Genomic DNA, 13,095 nt, shown 5'->3' on the forward strand with positions numbered 1-13,095 from the left:
ACAAAATTAACCATTTCCAAGTGACCAAAACCAGTCTCCTCCCTTACTTGGAAGATTACAGAAGAATTTGCCTTTCAGTACATTAGATCTGCAGCTACATTAGTTGTCTCTGTGCCTTTGGATTTTGCAAAAGGAAACTGAAATCCAGCAAGTCGTATTAGGAGCCCATTCAAAAAGTGAACAAAAAAGCAAATGAAAACAACCCAGAACGAAGTGGTGTATTTTTCACTTTGCGTTTTGTAGGCATAAGTCCCCTCTTTATAATTTGCTATTTTTTCTGAGAGGTGGTGGATTTTCACTTCAGAGGCAAACAGTATCATGACAAGACAGCCACAGGATCCTGCAACAGAAGGAACAAACAACGTGTTGGCACAAATATTTCCTGATTGTAAGGGACAGGGAAGGGGGTCAGTGTGCAAACTAAAGAAAGCCTTTACCATCATCCTCATTTGCATTCTTCTGCAAAAAATGCATCATTTCAAATTGGTAATCATGAGCCTGATTCTCCAACTGGTGGGTGGTAGGGCCCGAGTTATGTCTCTGCATGAAGACTTGGTGGGAGGGGGAAGGGGAGAGCCTAGCTGATCTCACCAAGGCTGGGAGATGTTCTTTTCTTTTTTTTTTTTTTTTTTTTTTTTTTTTTTTTTTTTTTTTTTTTTTAAAGATTTTATTTATTTATTTGACAGAGAGAAATCACAAGTGGATGGAGAGGCAGGCAGAGAGAGAGAGAGGGAAGCAGGCTCCCTGCTGAGCAGAGAGCCCGACGCGGGACTCGATCCCAGGACCCTGAGATCATGACCTGAGCCGAAGGCAGCGGCTTAACCCACTGAGCCACCCAGGCGCCCAGAGATGTTCTTTTCTGATGATGAGAAGACTGCATTGCTGGGGACCTTAAGAGCACAGTGGTGGAATGAGGCTACAAAGCAGCCACTGCCGTGATGTGGCTTCAAGAGAACAAATGTATCTATACTTCACAGGCCACATAGAACAAATGTCAGTCATACAGCCCTGTCGTGAAAGAGCCTAGGGCTTCCTTCAGAAGGGCAGCTTGCCTTCCTCTCTTCACCAGCTCCCACCTGGCCATAGCTGCACACAGGAGTCCCTGGGCAAAAGGAGCCATAGATAAGGTATTGAGGCAAACCGTATTTGTTCTCCATGTTCCTAACAGAACTCGGGATTTTTACCTGGGCATGTGGCTGCCTTGAATAAAGGCTACATTTTTGCTTGAGGAGAGGTGGGTTGTAGGAGCGAGAATGTTTCCTTGAAGTCTGCGTGTATCAGCTCTTTCTTTTCCCCCTCCTCCTTCCGGTAGCTGAAATATGGATGCAATGGCTGGAGCTCCAGCAGTATTTTGGAGCAGGTGGCCTCAGAAATGCAAGCCATATGCTATAGAAAAACAAGAAAGGCAGAGTCTGGATCCCAGACACCTGGAGCTATCAGACCAACCGTGGACTTCAAATTCTAGGTTTTTATGTGAAAGAAAAATAATTCCCTATTTTGTTTAGTCCACTGTTGTTATTTCTGCCTCATTTACCACTCATTGGTAGCTTAATCTAATCTTAACTGGTGCGGCTGAAGTCTGGGGTGAGCTCTCTTCAGGGAGGGGCTCTTCATACTGAGTGCTGCCTGGAAATTCTGATAGGTCCTCTCCCACTGAGAATGCAGAATGGGAGACCCCCAGATGGGCAGATGGCACAGGGGGCAGAAGCAGGTGACCAGATTAGGAGCACAGTGGGTAGCCCAGGATGCCAGGGACTTCCATGGCTAGTCCTGCTTCCCACGCCAGCACCTTGGGGTTTCACTTAATATGAGACTTGCTGAGATGTCCTTCTGACTTAGGTCAAACCAGTTTGGATTCAGACCCTGATTCTTCCTCTTATTCTGTGAAATTAGACAATTTGAATCTCCAAGTCTCCATTTTCTCATGTATCAAATGTGGATAATAAATGAGGTGCCCAATTAGCATTTGTCATTAAAATTGACACATATAAATGTTTACTAATAGTAGCTCTTCCTATGAATTTTAGGTTTTCCTCTCATCTTGCAAGTTCTTACCATAATCCCTTACCTTGCCCCACCACACACCAAAGAAACCTGACTATACCAGATAGGCCACCCAAAAGAATGCATCACAGTGCCTCGTTCCTCCAAACACTCTCCCATTAGGTTTATGACTCCTTTAGGAGGGGTAAGTGCTCCTCGCTCTTCAATTACAGTTAATTCAAACACTCTGGGAGCAGCAACATAGTGGCTTGAGTTCCCATTCATTAATTCACTCATTCATTTATTCTATTTGACTTGTTATGTACCAAGCACCGGGACAGTGGTGGAGATTTCAACATTAAAGAAAACACATATGATTTCTCCTCTAACAGAGAGTATAGTCGGACAGGGTAAGACAATTACAAACCCATTGCACTGAGTGTAAGAGCTGGGGAGGGATAGATGGCTGTTACTGAGAGGGTGGGCAGCATCATGGAAGGTTCTTTGGAAGCAGCTACAGGAAAAGTCAGCTGAGTGAAGGGAGGCTGGACCATGTGGGGAGAGTTGTCTGGACATGAGGAGCTATAATGCAAATGATGTCCTCCATTCTTTTCCCAAAGGCCAGGTTTGGGTTGGGGTCGAGGAAGAGCATGGATCGTATGAGGGTAAAGGGTGAGGGGTGGGATGAGCAGAGAAAGAGAAATCACATTTTTTCTATTTTAGAATTTCACAGAGGACTGGCCCATCAGCTTGATCACCATATATACCCCCTGAATAATCAAATGATCTCGTTTTCTTGAAACTTCACTTCTCACCAGCCTTAGAGCAGCAGTCGAGAATATTCCTTTGTAAAATTGGTCAGCCTATTTTTGTATTCTGAACTTAAAACCAGAGTTCTCCCCTGGCAAAACCGTATTATTCCTTTCTTGTTAGATCCAACAAAAAGGCTGCAATGCTGTTTTCTCTTTATCTTTTATTTGAAAATTGTGGAGAAAATGCCATTGCTTTTACCGGAAGAACCTTCTTTGTCTGAGGAGATGGTGAATTTCAGACAGAAGCGAAACACTGTATTTCCTTAGTGCTTGAAAGGAAAATTCAAGCTCAGTTTCCTTTTCAAGTTGTTAAATATTTTAAAGGTACTACTTTGTTAAGGAGACAGTATCATAGTGAGACTGTATTTCAAATTCCTAAAGTAAAGGTTGCGTGGGGTATCTTCAGACTCACAGCCTTTCTCCACGGCAAATTGCCCAAGCGTGCGAGCTCCCAGAACAGAGTGCATGGTCCAGTAGTTGAGAGGATGCTCTGGGATTCTGCACTGGATTCTGGAGTGGACCATGAGGTCACCCTTGTCATTTCAAAGGTGGAGCAGAGCTACCTAGCTTGAGTTTCTGCCCCCCTCGTGACTCTGAAGAGAAGCAAAGGGAAACGACTCACCGTGACATCAGGGTATTTTTGCTTCCCTCTGTCTGTGGCTCTAAAAGACATGTGGGGCCAAGGATAACTACAATTTATGGACCAAAGAATACTCATGAAGTTTATCTTCTCTTTGTGGCCTGGCTACTACACACTTCTCACGGAGAGAAGTGTGTAGGGGGTGGGAGTGATGCTGGAAATAGGGCTTGGCACTTGTCTAATATGCCCTTCAGTTCCCAGCAAGGGGGCCCCTGCCTTGGCTCCCACAGTTGGAGGGTATTACTCGCTCTCTTTCTTCTAGAAAGATCCTTTCTCATAAGGAGAGGAATCCTTGAAGTCAATGGGATGAGCCCGTCTTCTGCCTTTGACCCATGTTCTAGACCATACCCTCGGGACCTCCCCAAACAGCTTTGAGCACATTCCCAGGACTGCATGAGCATCTCATCTTCCTTGGACAGATTTTGTGGCTGATGATGCAGAGCCCCGAGGCCTGAGGATGCCCAAGGAACAGCTATTCCGAGGGCCTTGTTTGGATACTCAGGGTATCCTGAGGCCCATTACAGGGTAGTGCAGTGGAACCAAGCAAGGGGAGGGAGGTGGACAGACAGCGGCCCGTTGTCCTCCATCACTACATTGAGGTCCAAAATTCTAAATGTGAATCTGGCCTTCCAGGCCCTTATGGAGAGATATTTGTCAAAGCAGGAGGATAAAACATGTCTCACTGAATAGTTTATTTGCTTAGAACTTTAAAATGTTTGGACATGGGGTAGGTGGGCTGTCATTAACACTTTTGCTCAAGGCCTCTCAAACGTTCGGTTAAGGTCTGCATGCTTCCTGCTTCCTTCTCCCGGTTATCCAGGCATCTGAGGAGTCCAAACTCAGCGGGGGTCACTGGGACAGATGCCTCCCTCGTTCGTCTGACCAACATCACTCCTGCTTATCAGAAAGGTTAGAGCACACGAGATGTAGGAAAGCCTGCCAAAACTTGCTCCAGCTAGAATTTGGAACATAACCAGGCACAGGACCCAGGTTTTGCTGCCTTGCCTCTCACTGAAAGACCAGCCATTTTCCTTTATGTGTTTGATTGCCCTGCCATCTGGCTGGAACTGTAATATTTTTCCCCCTTTAATGACTGATTACTGAGTTAATCCCTGACTGAAAAGGATAGCTGAGTTAAACGGCTGTCACACAATGAATTACCAGTCAATTAACAAACATTTGTAATGTGCTAGACACTGCACACTCATGACCGTCCTCTGGCAGCTGTCGGGGACTGCAGAATTGGATGCCTCTCTCCTCCAGCCCTTGCGATATACAGAGCAAAGGGCACAGTTAACGGGAAAGCTGCCTCTTCATCCATGGCTGACCCTGAAGCTGACTATGCCTTTAGGGGTCGGAACGTCCTGCCAGGATCTGTGGGGGACCAGGGGACCTGGGGTTTCAGTGACAATATGTGCTCAGGGTTAAAAAAAAAAAAAGAGCTTTCATACATTCTCCTATTATCACCAAGATTGTATTTTGGGAAATAATAAATTAGAATTTCAGTTCCATTTAAAGTAATGGCCAACCTTTCCAGAAAGCTAGCACGTCATCTTTAAACTCTCTTATAGATGACAAATATTAGAGGCATTCCATTTCCTCCACAGAATGATAAATTGATAATTTCCTTCTTTAAGGAGTCTTGAAAGATGATAAATGGGGGCGGGAAAGCCACAGCTTTGCAGGTGTAGGTGCTAATTTTCTGTGAAATCATGCAATCTCGGTAGAGAGCCAGCCAGCAAAGGTGAGGTCTCCAGCAATAATTTCTTCCACAAATAAAAGGAGTTCTGGCTGCCAGTGGTATGGAGACCAGTGGCTGCCATCTAGAAGAGGGGCAGAGGGACAAGGAAAGCAAGCAAATACCTAAGAGTAGATTTTGAGGTCGTCATGGGGAGCAATCTGGTCACACGTTTCCGAAGAGCCGGGTCCTCTCTTTGTGTTCTCCTGGGGAGTGAAAGAGCCCACCTCCGACTCACGTTTTACAAATGTCACACTGGTGAGAGTGGGATTGGTGTGGAGAAGAAATGACCTAAAATCAGCAGTCTTTCTCGAACCTGAATTGCCTTTCAGAAAAGACTACCTTTTGTTGCCAGGAAAGGCACAGAGCTGATTCTGCTTTAGTCGTTTATCAAACAAATAGTTATTTCATGCCTAGTGCATCGCTGAAGGCACTGGGGTAGAGCCCCGGATGCCCCCCAAAAATCCCTGTCCTCGGGGCACTGCTAGTGGTGAGGACAGTGGAAAAGTGGCAACACACAACAAGGCCAGCAAGGGCCCTCTAGTGCTTGCTTATGAGAGCATGATTTGCTTCAAGGAGAATAAGGGGGTGGGCAGGGGAGGCCTCAGGGACAGGGTGATATTTTAAGCCTCTTAAACGAAGTCAGGGACTGAGAAAGTAGCTAACTGAGGGGAATAGCCTTTTGGGGTGAGGGAACAGCCTGTGCAGAGGCCCCAGGGGGTCTGGGCCGACTCGAGAGAGGCAGGGAGCCGGGCAGAGAGGAGTTAAGAGGTGAGTCGTGTGTGGGGCTGTGGTGGGCAGAGGGGAGTTGGGGGAACCAACAGGGGGAGTTTGGAAGTCTTGGCTTTCGTTCTAGATCAAACAGAAAGGAAGACACGTGTGCATGTTCTGAATAGGATAGGAGCCTGTTTGCTATTGTGATGGAACAAGATTGAGCATCTCCCCTCCCCGGGTCATGGCCCGATACGGGGCACATGTTGGATGTGGAGTTGGATGGTTCTTTTCTGGCTCCCTCAACATGAGTAACCTGGAGCACCGTCCTCTTGTTATCCTGCTGCCCCCTGCACCTCCGTACAGGAGCCCTGGTCCTTTGCCATCACAGGCCGGCTAGTAGTACTTCTCTCCTTCTGTGGCCGCCTTTCTAAAGTCTATGCTGAGATACTAGCAGTATGTTTTTATTGCTGACTTCTCCTACCACCAATCCTGTCCTTCCTCAGGTCCAGTGGCTCCGATACCTGGACATCCCTGTATCTGCTTCTTGGACTTTGGGTAGGTGCTCCTTGGTAAGGATGGAAGTCAAGACCAGGTAGCCAGTGACCACCGGTTGCAGAATAATATGCCCTAGACCTAGTACAAGGGCTGGGATACCAGGAGTACTAAGGCTGATATATAATGCAAGCCTTCTTCTATTTCTGTCCTGCTCGTTATTTTCCCATGTGTTTCATGTGTGACTGTGTTTATTTATGTTCTATGCCACAGCTAGAATAATAAGAATTAGGCCCATATTAGGAACATTCCCCTTTTATTTATTTATTTTTTAAAGATTTATTTATTTATTGGAGAGAGAGAGAAAGAGCAGGGGAAAGAGCAGAGGGAGATGAAGAGAGAATCTTAGGCAGACTTCGCGCTGAGCGTGGAGCCTAACAGACGGCTCGATCTCGTGACCCTGAGATCATGAACTGAACCCAAATCAAGAGCAGATGCTTAACTGACTGCACCACCCAGGTGACCCAGAAAAGCCCCCCTTTTAAAGGAAAGCAGTCGTTGTATTTGTTCACCTTGCTTGGTATAACTCATAACATGATGCTCTATTTAAGGGAAGACACAGTAAATACAATTTGCATTAAGTCAGCATTTGGGAGGTTTTTATCACCTCTAAAAGGCCCGAGTCAATACCCTTCATATCATTTTCAGAGAGTATTTACTGAACTATCTAGGATGTTCTATGATTGATCCATGGCAAGTCCTCTACCTAGCCTGCTCCCTTTTCCTGGCAGATCTGGGACCTCGCCATCAATTGGGAAACTTCTGAATGGAATATAGAAATAATGGAATAGAATGGAATATAGAAAGGCAGATATTCATACGTCAGAGCTCTGATGTGAAACGAAGGATCTTCTGTGCTCAGCTGCTTCTTCTCCAGGGCCCTCTCTTTCTCTACCTTCTTAATTTGTGTACATCTCTCTCTCTCCTGTTGTATTATAAACCTTGGGGGAAGTGTTTTACCCCTGTTTGACCCATTCTGCTTTCCCTTCTCATTACCTCTCCCTTTTATGCTTTCAAAAAGCTCACCATTCAGCCATACTCTTGAAATATCCCAGTCTGATAGCCTCAGGAACAACATGGCCTCTTGGTTTTCCTTCCTCCTTTCTGGACACACCTAGTCAGTGCCATTGCTGACCTCTCTTCCTTCCTCCTCATCGGTGTTCTTTAGGGATTGGTCTCACGCCAGTTTTTCTCTATCTACATTCTCTCTCATGTAGATGATCTCATCCATTTCCATTGCTTTAAATAATATCTATATCCTGACAACTCCTAAATTTATGTCTTTTGTCTAGACCTCTTCTCCGAGCTCCAGACTCATATATCCCACTGGCTACTCGCCATCTCTACTCGGATACTTCTTAGGATCTTAAACTTGACATACCACAAATAGAACATTGATTTTCAGTGCCAGGCTCCTCCTCCCAGCTCTTCCTTGCCCCAAACTCCAAGTCTGTTCCTCCCCTTGTCTTATTCATCTTAGTTAATGCCACCACTGTCTACTTGCTTAAGCCACCTGCAAAACGTTTTGGATTTACTCTCAAAATGTTTTTAGAATCCATTCATCTCTCTCCATGTCCAAGGCAATAGCCTAGTCTTTCGCCAGACATTTCTTAAAAGGTAAATCAGCTCTCCGACGTCTTCTTAAAATCTTTCACAAGCTTCTCAGTGCAATTAGAATCAATTCTAAAAGATTTACCATGGCTTTTGAGGTCTGAGTCTGACATTAACTGGCATCAACAGGTCTTGCAAATGATTTTTTTTTTCTTGGCCATTTCTCCCTCATTACCTACTCCAGGCACATGGGCTTTCTTTCAGTTCCTATGGCAAGCTGACCTCTTTCCCTAGACTGTTCACTTGTGCTTTCTCCTCTCCTTGGGTAAGTCTCTGGGAGTCCTCAGCTCCTTTGTATCCTTGGAACTACTTGGTGACCACTGCATCAAAGCCCCCATCTCCCCTTTCCCTTCATTCTCTATTCTAACGTTTATCACCCTTATTGGAATGATTGTCTACATTAATTACTTAGGTATTTTTTTTTTTTTTAGGTATGCTTTTGTTTGCTTCTCCCACCAGACTTATTCCATGAAGGCAGGACTGTGTGCCTGATGGGTAATAGCATTTAGCACTGGTGCCTATGATCATGGTGGGCACATAGCGGGCTGTCACTCAGGGTTTGTTGAATAAGGGAAATGTATGCATCTCAATCAGCGGTTCTCAACACTGTCACGCATTAGAATTGCCAAGAGAGCTTACAAAAACACCTGTAGGTTCACCTGGGTGGCTCAGATGGTTAAGCGTCTGCCTTCGGCTTAGGTCATGATGCCAGGGCCCTGGGATTTAGTCCCACACTGGGCTCCCTGCTCAGTGGGAAGACTGCTTTCCCTCTCCTACTCCTCCTGCTTTTGTTCCTGCTCTCCCACCACCAGTCAAATAAGTAAATAAATAAGTAAAATCTTAAAAAAAAAAAAAAAAAAAAAGAACACCTGTACCCAGACTCCACCCCCAGAGACTCCAATTTAATTAACGTAGCACGGGGCCTGGTGTCAGCATTTTTAGCAAGTTTTTCAAAGGATTCTAATGTATAGTCCAGAAAGAGAATCACTGCCCAAAATGAAGTAAGGGGGACCATAACGGTATTACTGAAATCCTAACTTGGGGAAAGATTTCTCAAATCTAGTTAATAATCGACAAGATGAGAAAGAGCAAATGGATTGGGTTGCGTGTGTCTCGTGAACAATGACAGCGGACAGAAATGCAGCACAAAGAAGGCTGAGGAATGTGATGGACCGAATTTGGAAGCTGTGAGAAGTGGCCCCAACATCTGGTCCAGGAGGGTAACAGATTATCAGGCCATAGCTCGAGCCAGCTGTGGCGAATGAAACCTATGGTGGCCTTATCCGCAGGTGTATTCCTTTTCCCTCTTTGTCTCCGGGATCTGGCATGCACAGGGGAACACAGAAAAGGATGCTCAGAGCACTGTTACTCAAGGCTTGTGGAAGGAAGACACCTTCCCTTTCCTTCCCCCCATCTTCTTGCCTCAGGATGTCAAACCTTAGGTCCCCATCACCAAGGGAGTGGGCAGTAGACCCGAATGATATCAGCACAAAGAAAGGGGGAATCTTGGGGAACCCAGGGGTGCGTGAGAGAAGAAGAGAATAGAGGTCTAAGGTAGAAGGGGTTTTCCCTGCGGATTGTGAGGAAGGCCACCTGGGCAGCAAAACGGTGGAGGACACTTGGTGGAAGAGAGCTGCCCCTCCCCACTTCCCCCACTGTGGGCCTGTAAAGGGGTCTCCAGTGGAGTGTGACTCATGTGGGAACAAAAGGACTTCCTCATACAGGCTCTCCTTTCTTTGGGCGTAAATCTGTTGGCTCAGAGTTACAGGGTTTGGCATGAGGCTGTAAGTCCCCATCCGTCCACAGTTAGGATATAGAGCTGGGATCTCCAAGAATGTTACAACTTGAGATAAACATTTCCAAAATGCCAGGAGCTTCTGGTTATTGTATGTGGACCAAACCAGAGGAGGTAGTCTGTGATTCAAGAGTGATCTGCTTACCCCAAAGGTCACCAACCATCAGTCTTTTTGACCCAAAGCAAACATGCTTTGCTGTCCTGCACAGTTCTTAAAAAGTTACTGGGATTTTTGGCGCTTAGAAAATAAGGATTTGGTCGTGAAAAAGCAGATAGGGTGCAAACAGTAGGCTTTTTTCTTCTGCAAGACAGATCTAGAGCTAGCTCCTTCTTTTCCTTACTCCTCTTCTCTTCTTTCCCTCATCCACAAACCTTTATTGAGGACCTGCTTTTGCAACAAGTTCAAAGATAAATAAGATATAATGTAAGCACAGGGTCTGTGTGTTCCCGCATATATTTCCGTGCTCAGGTTTTCGTTGCATTAGATTTGGCCAAGGGCCGAGATAAGATCTGGGACTTGGATTAGATTCTGCATTCTCTGAGTCATCTTGCCTTTCAAATACCGTTAGTTTGGTCGTCCGTTAGAACTGTCAAATAATTTGTCTTCCAAATGGGCTGCTCTTCTGAATTTCATTCAGAAGCTGGAGTGCGAGATGGTTGTGCCAGTTAATAAGCTGTTGTATTTCGCCTTAGAACCGCGCTTTTTTTCCCTCTGCTTTGTGATGCTGGGTCAAGACTGCCCTGACTCTGGTTCTGCCTTGTCAGCTGCTTCCCGTTCTGTTCTGTCAGTACAGCACTGGGGAGGCAGTGGGGGATGTGGGGGAAGCAGGATACAGCACTGGTGGTGTGGGGGGCAGGGAGGCTTTCCAAACCCTACTCCCCCAGAGCCACCGCTGGTATCACTCGACGGCGTCATCTCCTCAAAGGTCTGACACCCAGCGCCCCAGCCTCTCTCAAGCAGCTAAGTTCTGGTAACTCCAAACTCTTCCCTGAGTTCCATAAACCCTGGGAACGGCAGCTGCTTTCTGAGATGACAGTCTCCGAGTTACCTTAGGGTCTCCATTCCGTGTCGCCAGTCGTCTAACACCTGTTTCATCAGTTCCTGACAGCCCTGGTTCTCTCACCTGAGCTTGCTTCGGAATCACCTAAAGACTTGTTGAACGCATTGCTCCCCCCCACCCCAAGTGTTTGATGCCAGTAGCAGGTCTGGGGAGGGACCGGAGAATTTGCTTTTCTATCAAGTTTCCAGGTGCGGCAAATGCTGCCAGTCTGGGGAACCCCACTTTGAGAACTACTGCTGATCATTGTATTCCCGTGATCAAAATCGTGCATATTCCCTGTTTTCTGGCTGGCCTCTGATTGATTTAATGGCCTTCACTAAAATAGCACGCCCCCCCAGATCTACCGGTTTGGTTTGGTATGTTGAGGGAGCAGGAGGTAATGCCAGCATCCGCTTCTCACCTGGACCCATCCACGGTACTGAATCACTCTCTTGGTCTGTCTGTCCGCCCCCTGTACCGGTGCTCTTGCTCCTCTGCCCTAATTCCGAAACCCTCAGCCTTCCTTTACAGAGTTCATCCACCCCGCCCCAGCTCCTGTCCTGCCAGCCCTGTGGGCCGGCTCTGCTCCCCGCAGCCCATTGAAATTCTGACTTCTCTAACCTGTACTAAGTGCCCACCCGACATCTCCTTCTGGGTTTGCTTTTTCAGATCCGCCAACATATACTGAATTGTTTACTGCACATAGAGCCTCATGGTGGATGCTCTCGCTGGAGATACACAGAAGAAAAAGACTTAGTCTGCCCTCCTGGGGTCCCCGTTTCTGCATGATTGAAAACTGTGCTATCCGCTGGTGAGAGACGTGAGGGAGAATGGTAGCAGAAACCCCACTCGAGAGAGAACCGCTTTGGTGAAGTGAATTACTAGATGGGCAAGAAGTGGATAAGGAAAGAAGCCAAGAAGTGTGCCCAAGTCCGAATGGATGAAGGCCGGACTGCCCTGTGAGCTGAGGGAGCCCCTGTTGACCCAGGACTCTGTTTTCTGGAGAGGGAGACATGCAAGCTTGTGGCTGGCATTGATCTGTGCTAGGCGAAGGGAGCAGGGGCCAGACACAGCAGGGCCTGGCACCCGGGGGCAGCCAAAATGCAATGTCAGAGGAGAAGGAAACAGACTGATAGGACTTTTCAATCTGCTGTTTGCTGGTGTGACTTGTAATCTCTCTCGTCTCCTCATGAAATCCTTAAGAGAAAGGCAGATGCTTCCTGGGAATATGACAAAGTACTAAGTCTTTTTGCAAGTTTAAAATGGGATGAAATTAGAGACCTCCGATAGAAGAATGGCTACATGCAAGTTACGGGTATAGTCTTGATTTTCTCGTGTTTCTCTTCTCCTGGTAAATATATCCTAAGCACCCTGTGGCAATATCCGGGGTTTCTATTCTTTTCCATCAGCCTTAGTTTTTGAGTGGGATTTGTTTACTGATGAACTGGTTTCTGAGCTCAGAGTTTATTTTTTCTCAGCTACACCTATCATTAGGCTACACAAAATACCTGTGGGCCTGAATAGGACAACTCATGTGGGCGGAACACTGGTCTTTACTTTTTGTGGGTGACTTTTACTTATTTTCCTGATTATAAATAAATAAATGCATGTTACTGAACATTCGGAAATACTAAAAAGCATAAGAAAAAGTGAAAATCACCTATAATTTCACTACTCGGTGGTAATTACTATGAACAGAATGGGACTCTGTGTGTGTGTTTGTGTGTGCGTATCTATATGGAGGCTAGAAAGAGGATATGTACAATCCAAATATTTATATACACTGTCTCTACTTACACATAATCAAATTCAGTTCATAAAATCTTATGATTTTATTTATATTGATAAAATCATATACACTGTTTTAGTCACTTAATTTTTTGATACAAGCATGCATCCTTTTGATGACATCTTCAAAGATACAATTTAATGCCAACATTTATGCATATAAAATATCATGATGCAGATCTAGAATTCCCTATTGTTGGATAATCATGTTTCTCTTCATTTTGGCGATCAGATACAATGCTACAATGGACATCTGCGTCTATGTACAGTCACTTCACATTTAGGTAGACCTGTCTTTTGACACCTTGGAAGGCACATTTTTCTGTGTGTCAGAGTAGAAGTGCTTTGAAGCAGAAGTGGAATTTTGTACTCAGGGGCACCTGGGTGATTCAGTGGGTTAAGCCTCTGCCTTCAGCTCAGGT

At 45.8% G+C, this 13,095-nt stretch overlaps 1 protein-coding gene across 1 annotated transcript in view; it reads right to left on the reverse strand.

The window, feature by feature from the left end:
* Positions 1–74: 74 nt before the first annotated feature.
* CLRN1 (clarin 1) overlaps positions 75–13,095 on the reverse strand; it is a 37,319-nt gene continuing 24,298 nt past the window's right edge. Inside the window, exon 3 of the mRNA XM_004755547.1 lies at positions 75–340. Within this exon, the coding sequence (XP_004755604.1) occupies positions 75–340 (266 nt within the window). The remainder of the gene's footprint in view (positions 341–13,095) is intronic.

Source organism: Mustela putorius, unplaced genomic scaffold, assembly GCF_011764305.1.
Source record: "Mustela putorius furo isolate JIRA1106 unplaced genomic scaffold, ASM1176430v1.1 tig00003834_pilon_pilon_pilon, whole genome shotgun sequence".
NCBI lineage: Eukaryota > Metazoa > Chordata > Mammalia > Carnivora > Mustelidae > Mustela > Mustela putorius.